We start from the raw sequence: 25,000 nt of genomic DNA, 5'->3' as shown, positions 1-25,000 counted from the left end.
CTGCACACACAAACCACTGAAAACACAGTTCGAGCCCCAACAGCCTTCTGGAGGACTGGCTGGGCTGACTGGCTGACTGACTGGACTAAGGTAAATAGAAAGAGAGATAAATAGATAGATAGATAGAGAGAGGGAGAGAGAGAGAGAGAGAGAGAGAGAGAGAGAGAGAGAGAGAGAGAGAGAGAGAGTTACATTTTATGACCACCGTTTTTTGGAACATTAATTTTTATAAGTAAAGGAATGGAGTAAGCCATTTCTCTCTCTCTCTCTCTCTCTCTCTCTCTCTCTCTCTCTCTCTCTCTCTCTCTCTCTCTCTCTCTCTCCTCTCTCTCTCTCTCTCTCTCAATCACGTGGATCATTAATCGAACTTTACGGTCTCTTAAAATGACTCAACCTCGCGTCAATTCTTTCCTGTCTCCACCTTCTGTTAGTCGTGAGTAATTAGCCTCTCTCTCTCCTCTCTCTCTCCTCTCTCTCTCTCTCCTCTCTCTCTCTCTCTCTCCTCTCTCTCTCTCTCTCTCTCTCTCTCTCTCTCCTCCTCTCTCTCCTCTCTCTCTCTCTCTCTCGTAGTTTTCATGTCATTAATTTATAGTTCAGATATTTTTGTACCATTTAATATTACTTCATCTTATTTCATCAGTTGTTCAAGTAAGGATTAGTTCAGTCAGTGCATTATGTATGTTTGTCTGACTTTCACTTAATATTTTTTTTTTTTATTTCAAGTTTTTAATCTACTTCATAAAGCTGCACTTCACCCTCTCCTGTTTAACATAACGATGCGGGGAGAGAAAATAAAGTGGTTACATTTTCTTTCGTTACAGAGTGAGGGTTGATCTGATAGAGGCATTTAGGTGGCATAAGAATTGTAACGAAGATGATGGAGACAAGATCCTTAATGGAGTTAGAATTAGCAGGTTCATTGTTCCATGCATTTAGACCGGGAAAAAAAAAAAATGGTTCTTGAATGGATGGACTTGATAATGAGGTTGTCAGTTGTTGGAGTCAATAGGAAGCTTTAACAGACGATAAATTTATGGATAGGGATGACAGATGGATATGGGTAGCTGTGTTTTATGCAGACGTGTACGCCCTACTGGATTGTTGTAGCTTCACTTATGTTACCTTACAATTTCCCTTATGTTCTTATGTTACCCTACAATTTCCCTTATGTTCTTATGTTGCCTTACAATTTTCCTTATATTCTTATAGTAACTCCTCAGGACAACCCCTTATGTTTTTGTTTTCGCTTCTTGCAACTTCCCTTATGTTCTTATTTTAGCTTACAATTACCCTTACGTTCTTTTGTTAGGTTCTCGCCCCTTCCCTTCTCAATGCTCAAGCAAAGACTCGTAGCGTATCAAGACACAGCCAGCCCCTGCCTTCCGGAACACATCACCTCACTCACCCCCAGTCCAGCTCCAGTTGATTTCACCCTAGACGAACGAGTCAACAGAGATACATAACTTCCTTGCCTCACTGACATGCCTACCCTCCTTCACACTGCTTCCACATCAGCCGGCACATCACTCCTACGCTGCACTCCTACACACTCCCGTCCTGCACTCCTACACAATCCCATCATTCACTCCTGCACACTCTCCCTTTTGTTTGGCTTTGTTTTAGACGTTTCACCAGGATATCCGCAGAAAAAGAGTTACATATCCTGCAGGTCCTTCGCGTTTAATTATTTAATTATTTATTTTTTTACTCTCTCCCTCTCTCTCTCTCACTCTCCTCTCTCTCACTCTCTACTCTCTCTCTCTCTCTCTCTCTCTCTCTCCTCTCCTCCATCTCTCTCTCTCCTCTCTCTTTTATGTAAGAAATTGTCTGAAATAAGGAACAGGAAACACACATTCTACAACTTTACATATTTTTTTTCCCATTATATTTTTGAAAGAAGATGGTGTTAAAACAGAAAAGAACAGGTAACAAATATTCTGGTCTTTAAGGGATGAAATATCTGGTGACCGTTCAGGAAAAATACGTAATTTAAATGCACTCCTACATCCACAGATAAGACGGTAGGTATAGCAGGGCAGCATAAAGAACAAACAACATCAATAGGGCTGCAGCACAAATGAGAGTGTTACAAAAGGTTATCCCACGATAGATAGATGGATGGGTGGATGGATTATTGACCACAGCATTACTAGCATTCAGCTGACCAAATGTTGATCTTTCAAAATACAAAGCTCAGTGTGTAATTAGAATATCAGCAGTTATGGTCCAAACAAAACGATCTGAACAATGCATTGGGATACGAAATGATACCCGGATAACAGAAAGATAAAAGACACATACGTACGTCTAATGAATAACGCTGATGAAATGTACTGAAACTAAACATGTATGTCAGTGACTCTACGAATTAAAATCAGCTTAACTATTGATATGTTTTGAAGTAGAATGAATTGAACTGAGGTGAAGTGAAGTGAACGAAACAATCTAGACTACGCTGTGCAGTTCTGGTCCCCACATTACAGGAAAGATATAGGTCTATCAGAATCAGTACAGAGGAGAATGACAAAGGATACAGGGGATGATGAGTATTCCTTACGAAGAGAGATTGAAGCTGTTAAATTTACATTCTTTAGAAAGACGTATGTTAAGAGGGGAGCTGATAGAAGTTTTTAAGTGGTATAAGGGTTATAACAAACAAAATTCTTAGGATCAACAACCATGATAGAACAAGAAATAACGGGTTCAAGCTTGAAAAATTTAGGTTTAGGAAAGAGATAGGTAGAAATTGGTTCTCAAATAGAGTGGTAGATGAGTGGAACGGACTCAATAATCATGTTGTTAGTGCTAGGACATTAGAGAGCTTTAAGAGAAGATTAGACAGGTTTATGGATGGGGATGATAGGTGGAAATAGGTGGGTATGTTTCGTACAGGGACTGCCACGTGTAAGCCTGGTGGCTTCTTGCAGCTTCCCTTATTTCTTATGTTCTTATGTTCTTATGTAATCTTACGGGAAGTGAAATTAAATGCTCTGAAATTAACAGAATTGGACTGACCTAACGTGAGCAGGAAACATACTCAATTTAAATGGAGTGTACTGAAGTGAAGTTTGTAGTGTTATGTTCATTTATGTTCAGTCTGTTAAATTTATCTGACCTAACCTGAAATGAACATAATTCAGCTGAAGTTGAAGTAAACTGATTTAAAGTGAAGTCAACTGAAGGGAAGTTAACTGAGTGAAACTGATTAAACCTGCAGTGAAATAAGCCGAACTGAAGTGAACTCCGTTCAAATTAAGAGAAATGAGCTCAGCGAAATCAGCAGAAGTGAAATAAACTCACCAGAAGGGAAGTGAAGTTAATGAATTAAAGTGAATTCAAGTGAAATTAAGTGAAGTGAACTCAGCTCAAGGAAAGTGTAGTTAACTGAAGGGAAGTGAAGTGAACTGAACTGAAATCAATTCAACTCAACAGAAATGAAGTGAACTAAAGTGAACTCAACTGAAGGGAAGTGGACTGAGTGAAATCAGCACAAACTGAGCTGAACTCGACCCAGGTGAATGGAAATTAAATGAAATGAAGATAAGTGAATGAACTCAAATGAAGGAAATTGAATTGAACACAACTAAAGGGAAATTTAAATAAACTAAATTAGAATGAACTCAACTCAAGCTCACCTTAACCTCAAACCATCCCGGACCGCCCACACACACACACACACACACACACACACACCACACACACACACACACACACACACACACACACACACACACACACACACACCACACACACACACCACACACACACACACACACACACACAACAGCACAGCAGACCTCACCTCTCCTGCATCTCCACGGAGTCAATATGCACACGGTTGACGAACACGACGGGGTGGGAGAGGAGGCGCCAGCTGAGTGGGCTGTAGTAGGCGGTGACGTAGTTCCATTCCAGGGTGGCGTAGCGCAGCGGCCCCAGGTCCTGCGTGCCCACCATGAACGTGTACACCTGCCCCCGGCTCAAAGAACACCTCTCTAGAACAAGCCACGTGGAAGAGGATGTGTCACTAGGTAAAATTGGGAGAGGAACATAAGAAAATAAGGGAAGCTGCAAGAAGCCATCAGCCCTACACGAGGCAGTCCTTGTATGAAACATGTCTACCTAGAGGAAGCAGAGGAAAAGGGAGAAGAAGAAAGAAGAGGAGGAGGAAGAGGAGATATGTATTTACGAAGGGAGGAAGACAGGGAAGGATGGTAAGAGACGAAATTAGGTAGATGGTGGGGAGAAAACAGAGGAAGAGGAGGAGGAAGAAGAGGAGAAGAAGTTTAATATGAGTCCTGTTATTTTTGCACCATCCAGTTTAATAATATTCGTGTGGTAAGTCTGCAACGGCTTCCCACTGCTGTGTGTCTCGACTGCTTGCTTTGCTTTTCTCCTGTATGCGGTATTGTGGTTCATCTTATACGAAACTCAGGACTGATAAGATGGAATTGCCCAGTAAAGAATTTGTCGAAGATAAAACAGTTAAACCAGAAAAAAGAATCGGGTGAAGGAAAGGAAAAATTACTACTACTACTACTACTACTACTACTACTACTACTACTACTACTACTACTAACTACTACTACTACTGGTACTACTACGGAATGGTTGGTGAATTTAGAATGGAAGGAACTGATTAAATGAAGGAAGAGGCAGAAGCAGAATAAAAAAGGCCGGGACAGAAAGAGAAAGGAAGAAAAGAAAGGAGAAAGTGATAGAAGGAGGAGCAGGACAATAACCAAAGATAGCAAGAATGTGTATATAAAAAATGAATGAAAAAAGAGGGGAATAAAACAAAGGAAGAACTAGAGATGAAAAAAACAAGAGGAGAAAAGAGAGGGAAGAAAAAAAGAGTTGGAGGAGGAGGAGGAGGAGGAGGAAGATATGACGAACATAGAACAGAATAGCATCAAATGGAGAAGAGTGAAGGAAGGAGAGAGATGAAGAAAGAATTAGGAAGTAAAAGAAGATAGAGCAGGAGGAATAAAAGAGTGAATAAGAAGGAGGGAAGAATAAGAAAGAGAAGACAGCATAGAAAGGTAAAGAAAAAAAATAATAAGAACAAAAAATACGAAAAAAAGAAACATGGAGAGAAGGGTGAGTAAAGAAGGAGGGACGAACAAATGAAACGTGAATATAGTAAATTTGAGAGGGAGAGGAAGAAAGAAAGGAAGGGATGAGAGAAAGAGGAAGGGAGAGAACAGTAGACAAGAAAGGAGTGGAGAGTCAAAGAGAACGAACTTCAAAAGGGAATGAAAGCAAATGCAGTAAAATAAAATAAATAAATAAATAAATAAAGCGGAACCAAATTTAGGGAAACGAAAAAAAAAAAAAGTAAAATATAAAGAGTAAGAATGAGTAAGAAATAACAAAAGAAACAAAGATGAAGAAAGGTAGAAGGAAGATATAGAAAACAAGAATTTAACTCCGCCATAATTACAAAGGAAGAGAAAAAAAGGAGTAAAGAGAAGTAAAAAGAAAGAGAATATAATGAGAATAAGACGAAAAGAAGGAAGAAATATTAAAACCAAGATAAAGAGAGGAAGAAAGAAATGAAAGATTCAACTGTGCAATGACTAGAAGGGAAGAGAAGGAAAAATGGAAAGAAAGCAAATTGAGAAGAGGAAAAGTAGGAAGAAATATTGCATCAGTAAGAAGCTAATGAAATAATCTTGCCAGAATTAGTCCTAAGAGAGAGAGAGAGAGAGAGAGAGAGAGAGAGAGAGAGAGAGAGAGAGAGAGAGAGAGAGAGAGAGAGAGAGAGAGAGAGGTAAAACACACACACACACACACACACACACACACACACACACCAAGAAATGCCTAGCATATTAATTAACTATTCACAAAACATCCTCACTTTCATTTTTTTTTTTTTTTTTTTGCACCGATGTTCACTTTTCTTTACTTCATTTGAGGCTCGCGTGAAAAAAAAAGGGAAAAAAAAAAGATGAAACACACACACACACACACACACACACACACACACACACACACACACACACACACACACACACACACACACACACACACACACACACACACACACACACACACACACACACACACACACACACACACACACACACACATTATAATCCCAGTCCACTACTTAACATAATTTTTACAGTTAATTAAGTTACTGGAATTTATTACGTATTAAACCACCACCGCCTTCACTAATATCACCTCCACCGCCTTCACCACTTCCACGAGCTCAATATTCCCTCTCATTTTTAAGAGTTGCGGGTTGTCATGTCTGCGCGAGCTCTGAACACGAGGAATTAATTTGCTTGCTACGCTCTTTTCCAAGTTTCAGCAAAGGGCGGAAGGAAGAGGCGCAGGAGGAAGACGAGGATGAGGAAACGAATGACAAGGAGAGAGAGAGAGAGAGAGAGAGAGAGAGAGAGAGAGAGAGAGAGAGAGAGAGAGATTTACAAAGGGAAAAAGACAAAAAAAAAAGATGGAGAGGAACGAAATTAGGTAGAAGGTGGAGAGAAAACAACGGAAGAGAAGGAGGAGGAGGAGGAGAGAGAGAGAGAGAAGTCTTTACAAAGGGAAGTGGGCAGGAAAAGATGGAAATGAACGAAATTAGGTAGATGGTGGAGAAGAAAGGGAGGAAGACGAAAAGGAGGAGGAGAAGGAGAAGGAGAGGAGTCACTTGCAACGGAAAGATGTGAGAAAATTAGGAAAAAGCAAAAAAAAAAAGTTCAAGGAGAGAAAGGAAAGATAAAGAGTGGAGGAAGAAGATGAGGAGGAGGAATAGAAGGGGGAGGACGAGAAGGTTCACAGAAAAGGGAAAGGGAGGAATTACGGAAGAGGGAGAGAAATAGAAGAAAGGAGGAACAGAGAGAGAGAGAGAGAGAGAGGAGGGAGAGGGAGGGTAATAAAAATACAAAATGAAGAACGAATTTGAATATTTTGTAGAGAGGTTGAAGTTCTCTCTCTCTCTCTCTCTCTCTCTCTCTCTCTCTCTCTCTCTCTCTCTCTCTCTCTCTCTCTCTCTCTCTCTCTCTCTCTCTCTCATAAAACCACATAAAATCCCTAATCTATTTTTATCTACAGTTTTAGCGTGCATTATTTATCCATTTTGAACGCCTGAATTGTGAATTATATCTTATCTCTATTTTTATGACACCCACTAAATTTTATTGATCTTTTGTGTAGCGTTTATGGTCCGGCAGTATTTGTGCATCATTGCAATATTGTTATCATCTCCCCACTGTTTTATTTATTTATTTTTTTTTTTTTTTTATCTCATCGGTACTGTTGGATTCTCTCTCTCTCTCTCTCTCTCTCTCTCTCTCTCTCTCTCTCTCTCTCTCTCTCTCTCTCTCTCTCTCTCTCTCTCTCTCTCTCTCTCTCTCTCTCTCTCTCTCTCTCAGTTGTTTTCTTATGTTCATACGAAATAGTTAATCCTTTTCTCCACACGGTTCTGTCTTCTACATTTTCTCCAATCCTGTCCAGTTGGTCGGGAATGTAGCCTTTCCACCGTCACTCCCTCACCTGTCCCTTCTCACAGTCTGGCTCTTCTGTTCTCCTCTTTTTTTTTTTCTTTTCTTTTCTCTTTTTACCCAAAATTTATGTATTGTCCTTTTGTTTCTTCAGTATATTTATTTTCAAACAAGTATTCTCCAGTAATGTTTTCTCTATATGGTAGTTGGAATCTTACACTTGCCTTTGTTTCATCCTTATACTCGTACACTGGGCACCTTAACAATTACTCAGACCGCCATCCCTCAGTCTGTCTCTTATACAGTTCCCTCTTCGATTTCCGTATCTATTTCAGTCCATATTTACATCCATTATTCTACCAACACGTTGCTCATCCCTTTAAACATGCATGCAGTACACCTCTTCGATATTCCTCATCTCCCGTCCTTATCCACAACTATTACTCTGCCAACACTCTGCTCATCCCTTTAAACATACAGTCCCTCCTCTTCTGTCCTCGTCATTTCCATTCATCCACATCTGTTACGCTGCCAACACACTGCTCATCCCTTTAAACATGCAGTCCCTCCACTTGTTCTATCCCCCTCTTGTCCATTTATTCACATTCACATCCTTTACCCTGATCCTTTTAACACGTCCATATCAGTTCCTTCTCTCATCCTGCCCCTTTAAAAATTCTCCTCTGTTCATCCTTGTAAACCTAACCATACCAATTCGTCCTCTCACGCACTAACCAGCCCAGCGCATCGTGAGTCTCTAGTTTAATACCTGAGCTAGATACAAGTTGAATCGCTCCCACCTTCGTATTGCGCCTTCCCCGTGTGGGTGCTCCATTTGTCACAGGCCGCGAGTCCCTTCCTGGCGTCCCCAAGCTGGAGGGACGGGCGGCCCATCCATTGCCCTTCACCTCCCTAATCTTCGTCTCCTTTCGCTCCCATCACTTAGTTACTGCCGGGAAGTGTTTGTGTGTATTTGTGTGCTTGAGTGTATGTGTGTTTGTGTGTGAATGTCTGTCGGGCTGTGTGTTTCCATCTTCATTCTCCTATCTGTCTCTCTTCCCTTCTTTCTTATCCCTTATCTTCGTGTCTTTTACCTCATCTCTTTAGATACTGTGGGTAGTTGTGTCTCTCTCTTCATCTTCCTATTATTTGTTATCCATCCATCCTCCTCCTCCTCCTCCTCCTCCTCCTCCTCCTCCTCCTCCTCCTCCTCCTCCTCCTCCTCCTCCTCCTCCTCCTCCTCCTCCTCCTCCTCCTCCTCCTCTTCCCTCTTGATATGTTTCAGATAGGTTATGCTATATCAGGTTAGGATAGGATAAAATAAGTTCGGTTAAATTAGGTTTCAAGTGTCCTCCTCCTCCTTCTCCATCTCCTCCTCTTCCTCCTCCTCCTCCTCCTCCTCCTCCTCCTCCTCCTCTGCTGGAAACACCAGACATAAACAACGCATGGGAAGTCTTTGCTAAAAAGTTAAATGAAACTACGTTTTTGTGTGTACCGCAACGAAACAGACGGAAGGTAAAAAACACCAAACCGAAATGGTGGAACAATGAAATTAGATGCTGCCTTCTGGCTAAGAAAAATGCGTACCACAAATACATACTAACACAAAATAATGATGATAAACTAGAGCATGACAGATTACGTAGAAAAACTAAAAAAGCTGATCAAATGCAGCAAAAAATCTGTCGAAGCTCAGATCGCGAACTCATGTAAAACGAACCCAAAAGAATTCTTACAGTTATGTAAAAGCAAAAAGGGTCGTAACATCAACGATTGGTCCATTAATAACAGAAAATGGTAAACAAATAACAAGCGAAACAGACATGGCGAATACCCTGAACGAGTACTTCTCAACCGTCTTCACGACTGAGGATGTTCAGGGCAGTCTGCCGACCCCCACGCCTCAGTCACGAGGCACCACGCTGCCAGACTTCACCATCACAGAAAGTGAAATCCTCTCAGTCACAAAGAGCATGAACGTAAACAAAACACCCGGGCCAGACAAGATATCACCCAGGCTTCTTAAAGAAGCAAGAAATGAGCTCGTGAAACCGCTTACAATTTTATTCAATAAAACTTTGCTAGCGGGTAAAGTTCCCCACGAATGGAAACTAGCAAATGTCACGCCAATCTTTAAAAAAGGAAATAAATCTCTCCCAGCCAATTACAGGCCGATCAGTCTCACTTCAGTAGTGTGTAAGCTGATGGAAACAGTAATCAGAGATAAAATTGTTGAATATTTAGAAGAAAATAAAATCATAAAGGATTCGCAACACGGTTTCAGAACCAAGCGCTCCTGCTTAACAAACTTACTAGACTTCTTTTATGAAGTATTTAACTCGTATGACGAGACAAAAGCTGTTGATATTATCTACCTTGATTTCCAGAAAGCTTTCGACACTGTTCCCCATAAGAGACTCATCAGTAAAGTAAAAGCTCACGGCATTGCCGGAAACACCCTGAAATGGCTGAGAGACTGGCTCTCTGACAGAAAACAGCGTGTTGTAATAAATGGAAAAGAGTCAGAGTGGCATAAGGTAAATAGCGGCGTTCCTCAAGGCTCTGTATTAGGACCAGTACTCTTCATAATGTACATAAATGATATTGATGAAGGGATAAACTGCAAAATAAGTAAATTTGCAGACGACACCAAAATAACAAGTAGAGTTACGTCTGTGTCACAATGGCAGGAACTGCAGTGTGACCTCAATAAACTAACAAGCTGGGCAGAAAAATGGCAGATGAGATTCAATATAGAAAAGTGCAAAATTCTACATATCGGAAGCAACAATGTTCAGGCGAGATATGTAATGAATAACATGCCACTGTCAAGTGCTGATAAAGAAAAAGATCTTGGTGTCGTTGTGTCAAACGACCTAAAGCCGAGTCAACACTGCACAGAAACAGTAAAGACGGCAAATAAATTAGTAGGGTTCATTGGAAGAACCTTTGAATTTAAATCAGAAAAGGTTATACTTGCCTTATATAACTCACTGGTGCGCCCTCATCTAGAATACTGTGTACAGTTCTGATCACCATACTACAAAAAAGACATTGAAAAACTAGAAAAGATACAGCGCAGAGTCACAAAGATGATTCCAAGATTGCGCAATAAGCCGTATGAGGAACGACTGGAAGAACTAAACCTATTTAGTTTAACAAAGCGCAGGATAAGAGGAGACCTAATTGAAGTGTTCAAAATTTTCAAAGGATATAGTAACATTGATGCACATAATTATTTTACCATTGATCATTCTAACCTAACAAGAAATAATGGATTCAAGATTATACCCAAACGTTTTAAATCCCACGAGGCCAAACATTTCTTCTTTAATCGTATAGTAAATATATGGAATAAACTTCCTGCCGAAATTGTAAACAGCAATACTATTGAATCATTCAAAAATAAAATAGACAAATATTTAAAAGCAAATCCTCAACAAGCTCTCTTCTTGTCCGAATAATTACTAAATTCACTATTAAACTCTTATTCAACAGACACCATTTTTAATATAACTTGTATTAACTTTCAGATAGGCGTATAGAGTTCACCGTAGGGTGAATAGTAGAACTTCCTTTCATCCTTTCCTATGAAAATTTCCATGTCAGTTTTTCCATACTGCATGGTACTTTTCCCAACTATTTCCATGCCAGCGCAAGCTGGAGGGAGTGGTGGGTGGGGAGGAGCCTTCTGCTATGCTGTCCTGTATCTCTTCACTGTAGCTAGTTAGAAGTAGTTACCAAACAGCCTTGCAAGGACCAAAAGGTCTGTTGCTGTTTGGCTTTCCTTTGTATTCCTTTGTATTCCTCCTCCTCCTCCTCCTCCTCCTCCTCCTCCTCCTCCTCCTCCTCCTCCTCCTCCTCCTCCTCCTCCTCCCATCTCGCTTCTCAGTCAGCCTATATATTCAATACCTTTTTCTTTCCTTTCTTCTACTTCGTCTTCGTTCTTTCCCCTCCTCTTCCTACTTCTCATTCCTCCTCCCACTCCCCCTCCCCTTCCTTCTTCGTCGGCACGCGGAGGGGAGTGATAGATATTGATAAAGCCAGCGCCGCCGCCCTGCCTCTTCCCTGCCGCTCCACAGAGCTATATGGCAGGGTAATGGATGAAGGTAATTTGTTCCTCTGCACCAACGACAACAACAGGAGCAGCAACAAAAACAACAACAATAGTAACGATAACAACAATAACTATTAACACCACTATCAAAATCACTTCTGATATCTTTACTATGCTGCTGTTGTTGCCACTGCTACTACTACTACTACTACTACTACTACTACTACTACTACTACTACTACTACTACTACTACTTTTTTCTTTTTTCCTTCCGCTTCTCTTTTTTCTTTCTTTCATATCCTTTCTTATCCTGTCCTATCCTATCTTGTCCTATAGCATCCTTCCTTCCTTCCTTCCTTCCTTCCTTTCATTCCTTTATTCTTCGTGTAACTACTACTACCCCCACCACCTCCTCTACCACCACCACCACCACCACCACCACGTGATCCTGTTAATAAGCGTGACATTTATGACAGACACGTAGTTGAGGGCCTTCCTAATTATGTCCCCCTCTAATGTATCTAATATTTACATACTAATTTCCATAACACTGCGGCCTTCTGCTCTTCGATTAATTACAAGGGCTGGAGGGGAACGACGAAGCCCTCTCTCTCTCTCTCTCTCTCTCTCTCTCTCTCTCTCTCTCTCTCTCTCTCTCTCTCTCTCTCTCTCTCTCTCTCTCTCTCTCTCTCTCTCTCTCTCTTTTTTTTATTTTCTTATTATCTTCTTTACATTTTCTCTATCGTTTTCCTTTTCTTCTTACTCTTTTCCTTCTATCTTTTTTTTCTTTGTCTTTTCGTCCCCTTTCGTTTCTCATTTTCTCCTCTCATTCCTTTCTTTCTATCTGCCTCCCTCCCCCCCACTCTCTCTCTCTCTCTCTCTCTCTCTCTCTCTCTCTCTCTCTCTCTCTCTCTCTCTCTCTCTCTCTCTCTCTCTCTCTCTCTCTCTCTCTCTCTCTCTCTCTCTCTCTCTCTCTCTCTCTCTCTCATTCCCTTACTCATTTCCTTCTTCACTCTTCTTATCTTCCTTCACTTCCTTCCTCCTCCAATTCTAACCTCTCCTGTACATTTCTCTCGTCCTCTTCTCCTTTATCTTCTGCTATCATCCTATACGCCACCTTCCTATCCGTATCCCTCCCCTGCCCCATCATCTCCCTCCTATTGTAATGTTGGGGGCAGTTTTTACGTAAGTTCTGGAGATCAAAGGTAGCAAGGTGTGGAGGTTCTCTTTACCTGTTTCCTTTGTGGAGGTTAGCAGTGTTTTTGCTCCCCTCCTTCCCTGTTCTCTGTATGGCTCTTGGTAAAGTGGTGTGTGTGTGTGAGTGAGTGGGGGAGGGATAGCTATCGTTATACACACACACACACACACACACACACACACACACACACACACACACACACACACACACACACACACACACACACACACACACACACACACACACCTAAACCCGTCACCATCTAGCAAAATCATTCTCCAACTGGTTTACAAGACAGACAGACGTGGCTTGAACGCAACTCTCTCTTTCTCTCTCTCTCTCTCTCTCTCTCTCTCTCTCTCTCTCTCTCTCTCTCTCTCTCTCTCTCTCTCTCTCTCTCTCTCTCCTCCTCCTCCTCCTCCTCCTCCTCCTCCTCCTCCTCCTCCTCCTCCTCCTCCTCCTCCGCTTGCTCTTCTTCACTCTTCTCTTTTTCCTTCCCTTTCATTTTTTTCCTTTCCTCTCCTCCCTTCTTCTTTCTTGCTTTTCCTTTTGTTTTATTTTTGTACTTTCTTCCTTTTTTTCTTCTTTTTGTTTGTTTCTTCGTTCTTCCTTTTTGCCTTCTTTCACTCTCATTTGTTTGTTTATTCATTCATTCATTCATTCATTCATCTTTAGTAATTTGTTTTTTTCCTTCCATCCTTTTCTGCTTTCATTTTTCTCCATTTCCTTTCCTTTCTTCCTTCGTTACTTTTCCTTTCCATCGTCTCTCAGTCTTTTCGTCTTTCTTCTTCTCCCGCCTTACTTCTCCCTTTTTCCTCCTTCCACGCCTCTCTCTTACCGTCCCTTCCTTCCTTCCTTCCTTCCTTCTCGTTTGTTTCTTCTTTGCTTCCTTCATTCATTCATATATATTCCGAGAAAATGGAAATGAAAGCGAAATATTTTTTAGGTTCTCAAAATACACGCATGAAGAAAAGAAAAAAAGAAAACACAAAAAAGGAAGAAAAATGAGTAGAATTTTGCGAGAGAGAGAGAGAGAGAGAGAGAGAGAGAGAGAGAGAGAGAGAGAGAGAGAGAGAGAGAGAGAGAACAAACAGAGTCAGGCAGAATGATAGATTAATATGGAGGGAGCGTAAAGTAAGTTGACGTAGGGGAGGAGGAAAACTAAGAGGAGAAGGAGGAAAAGTAGGAAGAGGAGGAGAGAAGGAGGAAAGTAGAAAGAAGAGGAAAAGAAAAGAATAAGGGGGAGAAGGAAGAAAACTAAAAGGAGGAGGAGGAGGAGGAGGAGAGAAGAAGAAATAGAAGAAAGAGGAGAAAAAGAATGTGGGAGAAGGAGGAAACTAAAAGAAGAAGGAAGAGGAGAAAAAGGAAAAGTAGAGAGAGGAGGAGGGGGAAAAGTAGGAAGAGGAGGAGGGAGAGAAAGAGGAAGATGAGGAGGGATACAGAGGAATACAATGGAAAGTCAAACAGCAACAGACTTTTTGGTCCTTACAAGGCAGCTACAGGGAAGAAAGACAGGAAAGCACAGCAGAAGGTTCCTCCCCACCCACCACTCCCTCCAACTTGCGCTGGCATAGAAATAGTTGGGAAGAGGAGGAGGAGGAGGAAGAGGAAAAGAATAATAATGATGATAATAATAATAATAATAATAATAATAATAATAATAATAATAATAATAATAATAATAGTAATAATAATAATAGTAATGATAAGAAGAAGAACAAGAAGAATTGTTAATAATAATAAGAAGAAGAAAGCGAAGGATGAGGAGGAGGAATAAGAGTAGGGTTAGGAGCAGGAGGAGAAGGAGGAAGAGGAGGATGCGAAGGAGGAGGAGGATGAGAGTACAGTGAAGGAAGGTGTGAAAATCCTGAATGCTAAATGAAGGCGAGGAGTTTGGAGGAGAGAAAAGAGGAAGGGAGGAAGGGAAGAGGGTAAATCTGGAAGGACAGAGATGAGGTAAGAGGGATTAAAGCAGCTGGGAAGAGGAGGTGGAGGAGGAGGAGGAGGAGGAGGAGGTGGAGGAGGAGGAGGAGGAGGAACAAAGGGATTCTATTTAAATATATTACTTGGTCATAATTTGCAGAGTTTAACGTTATGTCTTCTCCACGCCACACTACTTAAGCTACTTCACACTTTTTTCCTCCTCCTCCTCCTCCTCCTCCTCCTCCTCCTCCTCCTCCTCCTCCTGGCTTTACTACCCTACGTCTGGTCTGTATAATCCTAACTAGTCTCAGTTCAGATTAGGTAGTGTAGTTTATCATTGCCTCGCCTAAACCAACATGTCTGCTGCTGTTTGTTCTTTTTTTGCGTTCCTTTGTGTTCATCTGAATGTTATAGCAACTACACACACTAAGCTTTACCTGTTGGAGGGTCTCTCTCTCTCTCTCTCTCTCTCTCTCTCTCTCTCTCTCTCTCTCTCTCTCTCTCTCTCTCTCTCTCTCTCTCTCTCTCTCTCTCTCTCTCTCTCTCGACACCTCTAAATAGATCAAAATTGGCCAGTTATTTATTTATTATATGTTTTTGTTTATTTATTATTTATTCGGTTTGTTATACTCTTTGACTCTGGAAGCGGTTAGTTGTGTGTGTGTGTGTGTGTGTGTGTGTGTGTGTGTGTGTGTGTGTGTGTGTGTGTGTGTGTGTGTGTGTGTGTTTTACTTTTTCTTCCATTACTTAATCTCCTCTCACTCAAAGCGAGAGAGAGAGAGAGAGAGAGAGAGAGAGATAGAGAGACAGAGGAACGTAAATGAAAGAATCCCAACAAAGCCACACATGTTTCTGCTGTGAATTATGGGTAAGAAGTGAGGTACAGTCCATGAATACACAGCGACCACCACCACCACCACCTCCCTCCATACACACACACACACACACACACACACACACACACACACACACACACACACACACACACACACACACACACACACCCACACCTCTCCCATACAAACCAATCACTTTTTATCACCCCTTCCTTTCACATATTTTCCTTTCCCTCCCTTACCACTTTCATCTCCTCCTCCCCTGTTCCTCGTATTTTCCACCCTCCCCATACCCTCCCATCTCTTACCCCTTCACTCACCTCTACGTTCTCCCCTCCCACCATGCATGCTCCTCCTCCTCCTCCTCCTCCTCCTCCTCCTCCTCCTCCTCCTCCTCCTCCTCCTCCTCCTCCTCCTCCTCCTCCTCCTCCTCCTCCTCCTCCTCCTCCTCCTCCTCTCGTACCTTCCTTTCCCCTCCTCTCTTTCGTGTCTCCCTTAGGACTCTTCTTCACTTTTGATTTGTAATTCTCTCTCTCTCTCTCTCTCTCTCTCTCTCTCTCTCTCTCTCTCTCTCTCTCTCTCTCTCTCTCTCTCTCTCTCTCTCTCTCTTTCCTTCTTTCCGTCTTTTCTTTGCTTTTTCCTCTTTTCCATACCCTCTCCTCTCTCCTATACTCTCCTCTCCTCCCTTATTTCCCTCCACTTCCTTCCCACCTCTCCCCTCCCGCCCTACCCTCACCCACCCGCCCCTCCATCACCGTCACTCGCTACTCACTCTGGGTTGAGCTGCAGGCGGCCAGAGGTCCCGGAGTCCCCCACCAGTGTGATGTGGAAGATGCCGATGTCCCCCCCGTGTGTCTCAGCCTCCTTGGTGTATGACATTACCAAGCTGACTCGGTGGTGGAACACTGGGAGAGGTAAAGAGAGGAATTGAGTAGTTAGGAAGAGTGTTGATTTTTTTAGGGTAATTATGTGGTTGTGGTGGTTAGGTTAGGCAGCGGTTAGAGGACATGAGAAATATATGATAGGAATATTGCGAAGGGAAGAGGAAGCGAGGATGTTGAAGGGGAAGGAAAATGTAGGAAAATCAAAGTAAATATACCTTTTTGTCTCTCTTTCGTATCCCTCAGTTCCTCTTCCCCTCCTGTCTATCTCTCTATTTTCTTGTCTTCTTCTTTCCTTACTATCTCTATCCTACACTTCCTTTTCCTTTTTCCCTCCCTTCTTTCCTCCATTTTTCCCTCTCTTCAACACATCCTTACTTAAATTCAGCGTTTCTTCCTTCCCTTCTCTCCTTCTTGCCCTTCATATGGCTCTCTCTCCTTCCATCTTTCATTCTCTTATTCCATCCTTATTTGTTTCAGTTCCTCCCCTTCTCCTTCCCCGTCTTTGCCCTTCCGTTCCTCCCTCTCTACCTCCCTTCCTCGTATCAATCGCCACAGATCCTGCCTCTCGTTTCCTAAGTGGCCTGGACAACCGCCAATATTGTTACCTGCAGGAGGGAGGGGAGCAGAAGGCTCTCTCCTCCCTCCCTTTCCTCCCTTCTTATCCCTATTGTGCTTGTTTCTCCTCCTATTCGTTCTTCACTATTTCTGTCTTCCGTGTGTGTATGTGTGTGTGTGTTTTATCCCTTCACTTTCTGTCTGTCCTTGTCTGTCTCTCTGTCAGCCTGTCTTTTTTTGTCTGTCTATTTGTCAGTCATTCTGTCAGTCAAAACAGTGAGTCAGTCGGTCAGTCAGAAGTCTCTCTCTCTCTCTCTCTCTCTCTCTCTCTCTCTCTCTCTCTCTCTCTCTCTCTCTCTCTCTCTCTCTCTCTCTCTCTCTCTCTCTCTCTCTCTCTCTCTCTCTCTCTCTCTCTCTCTCTCTCTCTCTCTCTCTCTCCAATGAATGCATATTACTATCCTCATTATTTTCTCCGTTATTCTAAACACTTCTAAACCCTCCTTAATAAAAAAGGAAAACAAACACACACACACACACACACACACACACACACACACACACACACACACACACACGGGGCGACATGTCCGGAGGCTGAGAGGACGCGCCATTGCCTCCTCAGAGCATTCACAAATACCATTCCTTTCTACGCGAGTCTTGGCACCATATTTTGAAACACTTTTGCGCGCACCTGCTCTACTTTCAAAAGTCTCTAGTTGAAGTGACACTGGTTTTTAAAAGTGTTTTCATGGTTCCAGTGACAGATCATCAAGATTTCTACATAACTAACGGGAGAAACACCCTTCAGAACCCGATTAAGATCTCTGTGGCCTTGAAAAATGGTCGTGGTGAGAAAGCAGAGTATTTCTTAATACAGTCCTGGTGTACCGGTATTTTCCCTTCAGGATGCCGCCACTAAGTTACGTCAAGGGAACGGGCGCGGCGATCCCCTAGCGCGTTGTGATTCCGGAGTGGTGAGGAGTCTTGGGTGAGGATATGATGGTGGGGGAGATGGTGAGGAGTGGGAGGGAAGAAAGGGAAAGTGAGGACACGACATGCCTTCGATTTGGCTGGATAGTGATTTGAAGTGTGTGTGTGTGTGTGTGTGTGTGTGTGTGTGTGTGTGTGTGTGTGCCGGTGTTGCTCCAGATGTGTGTTCCGAAGTGTTTTGTATTTTCGTTTGTGTATGTGTGTAGTTCGTTGGGTAGTTAGTTAGGCTTTAATTAGTTCTTTTTTTTCGTTCGTTTGTTATTTTGTGAGCTATTTATCTTTGTTTTTGTTTTATTTATTTGTTTTTTTCTTTTTAACTCTCGATCTTAGGAAGTTAGTTTGTTAGTTTATGAGCTAGTTATCTTTTCATCTCTAGTTAGTTTGTTATTTGCTATTTTCTTAATTTGTACATTCATTACTTATTTTTTTCTGTATGTATCCATCATTATTGTTTATACCTCGAACGCTGCTTATGTTTTTTTTTTCTCTCTCTCCATACGTTTATAGGTACATTTGTTTACTTCGTTTATTTACTCATTTATTTATTCATTTTATGGGCTGAAAGTTGCATGTGCTTTATTATACACTTCGTTCATTATTCATTTTTCCATCCATTGCCTTTTAGTGTATTCTTCAGTCAGTTGTATCATGAGAAAACAATGCTACTTTTCCCCACTGCCTTGTAACACCCGGTGCCTTCCTTCACTAGTTACCCTTCCCCTTAAGTAGTAAAGCAATGCTACTATTCTCTCCCCTGCTTTATAACACTCACTGACTCCCTTCGCTGTTTTTCCTTCCCCATAAGTAACAAACAGCAAGGACAAACAGCTTCAAGGGCGGTGGATGCGTGCATGATGATCAAGCCACAAATAAAACAAAACTACTTTTTTTTCCCCACTTTTAAACTTCCTTCACTGTTTTTCCTCTCCTTTAAGTAACAAAACAGCAAGAACAAACAACTTCAAAGGCGGTGGATGCTTGTATTGGTAATTAAGCCACAAACAATAATCTTCCGCCTTCATAACCTCCCTGCAGACTACTTAACTTCCGCCACTTGTTAAAACGCTGCCTACAAGTTTTGTCTCTTGTGTTTGATTCATGGCCCAGAGTTGCAGGTTTTCCAGCGTCCCTTTAAAGCCACGAGGGTCAGCCGATTTGCAGTTTAGAGTCGTGTGTGTGTGTGTATGTGTGTGTGTGTGTGTGTGTGTGTGTGTGTGTGTGTGTGTGTGTGTGTGTGTGTGTGTGTGTGTGTGGACTTTTTTTTCGTTCAGTTTTCTTATTTATTTATATGTTTAGGTTAGGTTAGGTTTAGCTTGGGTTGGGTTAGGTTAGGTTAGGTTAGGGGGGAAGGAGACGGCAGTTCAGCGGGCTTTTTCTGTTTTACTTATTTATTTGTTTACGTATTTACTTTCTCCATACTATCCAAACCCACTATCAGCACTATCTTACTTACTACCTACATCCATCCATCCATCCATCCATCCATCCCTCCATCTCTTATCCATGAGCGTGTTAACCTATCCATGCCCAGCCCACTGTCACCACTTGCTCGCCTTCCTTCCTTCTCCTTCCATCCTTTATTCAAGAACTTATTATCCTCTACTTCCATTATCCTTTACTTCCATTCCCTATCCGCCACATCCACTCCCCACAACACCAGTAACCATAAACCACCACACATTCCACAGCAGTCCACCTATCCACTTATCCATCTGTTATCCTAAGCTGCTTCCACCCCGGTCACTCCCAAGGGTACCACCACGCAGGCATCCTCATCATCCTTATCCTCCCTAGCAGTTTTACGGGCGTCCCCTCGGCCTCCTCCACCCAGGGTGATGGGCGAGGTGGATTGGTGGATCGCTGTAACTGTGTCATGTGGCGCTGGTGGATCGTGCGGGTATTAGTGTGGTGAGGAGTGGCTAAGAGTGTTTGGCTGTGATATGCTGTAGTTCCCGCTGTGCAGTCTCGGACCATATTCTGAAACACTTCTGCGCCGCACCAGGACGGCTTTCAAAAGGCTTTTTGTTGTTGAAGTTACACGGGTTTTTAAAGATTTTTTTTTGACAGGTTGATCAGTTTTTTTTGACAGGTTGATGAGATTTCTACATTATTGACGGGAGAAGCACTCTTGACAACCCGGCTAACCTCTGGTGAGATAAAAAGCACTTCTGAAAAGCCTTAAGTTGAAGTTACACGGTTTTTTAAGGGTATTTTTACGGTTCTAGTGCCAGATTGGTGAGATTTTTTTAACAGAAGAAGCACTTCGAGTAGAGAAAACACTTCGAAAGAGAGAGAGAGAGAGAGAGAGAGAGAGGAGAGAGAGAGAGAGAGAGAGAGAGAGAGAGAGAGAGAGAGAGAGAGAGAGAGAGAGAGAGGATACATCGAAACAAGTCAAATCCAGCAATGTAAGCAGGCAGATGCACTAAATACACGTCAAATTTAGACTCGTGCCGCGGAGCTTGGGAGGCAGAGAAGAGGAGGAAGAGAAAAGGAGGAGGAGGAGGAGGAGGAGAACAGACGTATATATGAGAAGTCCAAAGCCACACGGAAGTTGGTGCAGTGAGGTAAAAGCAGATGTGTTTGGCTCAGACTGCAGCGAAATGTTTAATAATCGAACCTTGGATGGCGCGGGAATGTCCTGTCTCCCAGACTCGCTAAATTAGAGCGACCGGAAGTAAGAGAGAAAGAGAGAGAGAGAGAGAGAGAGACGGGGGGGGGTGGGAAGGGGATGGTTAGACAGACAGACAGACAACACAGACACAGATAGACGATTCCAGAAATTGAAAGGTGGTAAATTAGAAAATGAAGGAACTGAGAAACACACACACACACACACACACACACACACACACACACACACACACACACACTCAGGGAAAGAGAGAAAAAGAGAGAGAGAGAGAGAGAGAGAGAGAGAGAGAGAGAGAGAGAGACTCCATTTTTCCGTGACAAATCTCTTCCTTGTGACTCAGATAATTTAAGATCATTGGTACGGACTTCCTGCTTTACTCATTCATCAGTCAGTCAGTCAGTCAGTCAGTCCATCAGTCAGTCATTTAATACCAACCTGTCAGTAAGTCACCGAGAAATCACCATCCAATCAATCACGGGAAGTTCGCCAATCAAGAAAGCGACCAGTCACCAATCAACCAATCAGTTTCTCCGTTCATTCACCAAGGTATCCAATTACAAGTCTCCAAAGGACGCCAAAGGTACTGATGGTTTAAAGGTGTCACTCATCACCACTCTCAGTCACGAGGTCAGCTAAGGTCACACAGTAAGACTTCAAAGTGACCTCATGTATTAGCGTGACCTGATATTGGTGAGCCGCTGGTCATGGTGTCAAAGGGTTACTAATTGATGTAATCTGATTGGGTTTTCATGATTTTGGGATATTCTCTCTCTCTCTCTCTCTCTCTCTCCTCTCTCTTCTCTCTCTCTCTCTCTCTCTCTCTCTCTCTCTCTCTCTCTCTCTCTCTCTCTCTCTCTCTCTCTCCTCTCTCTCTCTCTCATTTCCTCCCATTCAAATTTCCACCTTTCCTTTCTCTCTTCCTTGCTTTTCCTTCCCAGCTTTCTTTTCTCCATCACTCTCCTTCCTTCCTTCCTTCCTTCCTTCCTTCCTTCCTTCCTTCCTTCCTTCCTTCCTTCCTTCCACCACATGTATTGACCTCCTTCCATCCTTCCTACTTTCCTCAACTTCTCTTTCCCTCCTTTACCCTTCCTTTCCTCCCCCTTCCCATCCTTCTCCCCTTTCCACCAAGCCTTTGCAAACGCTCCCATCTTCCCCCTCTTCCTCCCTCCCCCTCTCTTCTCTTCGTCATACTCACAGCAGAAAGGGGAGTCCGCAGCAGTGATAAGGTACATCTTCCTGCTGCTGCTTCCCCTGTCCATCTTACGGGCGGGTGCAGAGCGAGGTGGTGGTGGTGGTGGTGGTGGGTGATGGTGGCGGTGGTGGTGGGTGGTGGTACAGTGGCGTGACGAAGGTGTAAGGGTGCCCTCCAGTGCCTTCCCTTTCGCCTTCTCTCCTTCCTTCCCGTGTTCTTTCTCCTCCTTTTCTTCTCCCAATGTCTGCCATTCTCTCAGCATCATCTCCTGTTCCTCCACCTTGAAGATCATTGTGTATTCTTCCTGCTTCTTCTTCTATCCCTCCTCCTCCTCCTCCTCCTCCTCCTCCTCCTCCTCCTCCTCTTGGGATGTAGGGAGTCGCTGCGTGAGCCCCCATTCTTGCGCACCTTCTCCCACCAGCACCACCACCACCACCGCCGCCGCCTCCACCACTGCCCCCACCACTACTGCCCCCCTGCCCCGCGGACCCCTCGCAGGACCAGCACGCCCCCAGCTGATAACTCTCCCAGGAGGGGCACTCGATCCCCTACGAAAGGGCACGCCGAGTTGATGGACTCCGTGAAGTACTCGTAGGATCGGATGTGGTTGCATCCTATGAAGCGACGAATTCCTGCAGGATAGAGGAAGGTTTGAGAATATAGGAGGATTACAGTAGGGTACCCAATGAGGAGCATAAGAACATAAGAAAATAAGGAAAGCTGCAAGGAGCCCTCAGACCTACACGTGGGAGTCCCTAGAAGGTTTGGCATGGATATAGGATTACAATAAAATACCCAAACAGTAACAAATTAATTCCTGCAAGAGAAAGATGTTTTAAGTTAGGATATAGGATCATAGATGGATGATAAAAAGTAAGATGGATTCCTACGGGGAGGTTTGGCACAGTACTCGTATATAGGCTTACAATAGGATACCCAAACAGTAACATATCTCCAATTACGTATGAGTGTTCAAAGATTAATTCTGGCTAACTAATAGGTAAGAAGACAGGATAGTCACATAGAAGATATAATAGTATAGCGGGAGACTGAATAGTACACCAGGAAATGAGATAGTACAGTAGAAGACAGGACTGTTGTAGATAAGATAGTCAAACAGAAAATAAAATAGTGCAGTCAGTAAAAGGTAGGATAGTACAACAGAAGATTGGATAGTAAAATAAAAGGCAGGATAGTAGATGGGAAGATATGATAGTACAGCAGAGGATGGATTAACAAAACAGCAGATAGGATTGATTGATTGGTTGATTGACTGAAGGAGAGAGTGGACGGATGTGAGTGAGGGGGAGGAAGGACGGGAAGAAAGGGTGAAAAAGGAAAAAAAAGGAAAAAAAGAAAAGAGGAAATTGATGTGAAGGAAAGAATACAGGAGAAAAAACGTGAGACAAGGAGTGATAAGGAGAAACACAGACAGACACAGACAGACAGACAGACAGACAGATAAACAAAGATATCTATAATTATACAGTATCCGACATGCCGGATACTTGAATAGAAGTGAAATTATGTCCACAATCACCACCCCTACACTCACGCATCTTACCATAACAAAGATCAGCTGATCTTAATCAGCAGCTGATCTGATCAGCTGCTTAAGTGTAAGCACAACACGCTTCCTCTTTTCTACAACTTAAGGCATGATGAAGGCTTCAGGCGATAAACAGTGCACACGCGACTGAGTCACTGAGTCAGGACTGAGTCATTGAGTAAACACAGTGCAAGTAGGGCCGCGGGTGGCGCGAAGCAGTGCGCTCTGATGGCGAGGGGACAAAGTATGCCTCGCGCGGGGAATTTTAATCGATTTTATGAGTACACATTGATTTTTTATTGATTTTAAGGCTCGGGGAAAAATGTGCCGGATATTTGGAAGCTGCCGGATACTCGAATGCCGGATGAGAGGGATTTTACTGTATCTCTTTTTCATTACTTTTTATGAAGAGTATTTAAGTTTGCTTTTTTCCCTTGCCTCCCCCCCCAAAAAAAAGAAAAAAAAGAAGGAAAAAAGAGTAACCAAAGGAGGAAGTGAGGAAAGTGAGAAAGGAAACATGGAATAGGAGAAAAGGAAGCAGGAAAGGGAACAAACAAAGCAAGAGGAAATGGCAAGTGAGAGGGAGAAAATAGAAAGCACAGAGAGAGAGAGAGAGAGAGAGAGAGAGAGAGAGAGAGAGAGAGAGAGAGAGAGAGAGAGAGAGAGAGAGAGAGTATATCCGTCTTGTCTCGTCGGTAACATGTAAAGGGGCTGGCGACACGGGAACACGTGGGCGGAGGGAGGAAGGGTAAATACGAGATTATGACCCTGGGCGGTGGCGAGGCGGGATTGGCTTGCGGCGAGGTGGACTGGGTTAAGGGGTGGCGAGGCGGGGTGTGGGGGGGCGGGTGGTGTGTGTCGCTGTGTCGCCCGGAACTGAAGAGCAACGCGGGTCTTTCCTTTTGAGCCTCTTAAAAGTTCGTAACCTCCACGACTTGGCTGGCAGAGTGATTGCTAGTGTTCTTGTGGCTGTAACTCGTTTTTTTCGTTATTTTCTTTCGCTCATGTGGCTTTTTATTATTATTATTTTTTTTTTCAGTCCATTCCTTCCGTGTCGTTTTCTTGTTATTTATTTATTTATTTATTTTTTTTTTTTTACCTTTTCCTTTCCTTTGCCACTCTCCATCCACATCTTTACTGTCTTCTTAAATAGATCAGTCAGTCCTAACTTCTCTTTGTGGTAATCTGTTCTTAACTACATTATCCTGTCTTATGCAGTACTATCCCATTTTCTGATTTTATTACACAATCTTCTGTTGCATGTTGAAATAAGTTGAATTATTGATCAGGTGTTGTCCGGTAGAGAGGCATCGTCTTAATCCTGTTACATTTGGAGATCCGGACATGAAAAAAAAATAATAATAATAAAACAAGTGAGGTGTTATCGAGACGCTTGAGAATGTGGTCAGATTTGCGCTCAGCTAGATACAACTACTGCTGCTTAACGCTGCAACACCGTACTCTGGCAGACTGCTCGTCAACACATGCGTCAGAACCCGTGCATGCAGTACTCCTAAGGAATACTTACCACTATCAATAATGTGTACAGGCAGCTGTGGCGAATATCGATAAATGTGTAAATTTTAGGTTATACGTAAAATAATAAATACTGCATGTATATGCTATTAACCCTTTGACTGCTACAGTTTCTTGTCACCTTGTGTATTTATTTAATTTTATTTATTTGTTTGGGTTGTTTGATTATGCGTTTCCTAACTGTATGGTAG

The 25,000-nt window shown here is 42.8% G+C and overlaps 1 protein-coding gene across 1 annotated transcript in view; it reads right to left on the bottom strand.

The window, feature by feature from the left end:
• The window catches only part of LOC135109361 (pancreatic triacylglycerol lipase-like), a 60,838-nt gene that overhangs the window by 7,205 nt on the left and 28,633 nt on the right, over positions 1-25,000 (bottom strand). Inside the window, 5 exon segments of the mRNA XM_064020752.1 lie at positions 3,803-4,027; positions 16,244-16,376; positions 21,728-22,023; positions 22,133-22,272; positions 22,274-22,356. Coding sequence (XP_063876822.1) covers positions 3,803-4,027; positions 16,244-16,376; positions 21,728-22,023; positions 22,133-22,272; positions 22,274-22,356 — 877 coding nt within the window.

Source organism: Scylla paramamosain, chromosome 18 (assembly GCF_035594125.1).
Source record: "Scylla paramamosain isolate STU-SP2022 chromosome 18, ASM3559412v1, whole genome shotgun sequence".
Lineage (NCBI taxonomy): Eukaryota > Metazoa > Arthropoda > Malacostraca > Decapoda > Portunidae > Scylla > Scylla paramamosain.
This window is presented reverse-complemented; position numbering and strand designations above follow the sequence as displayed.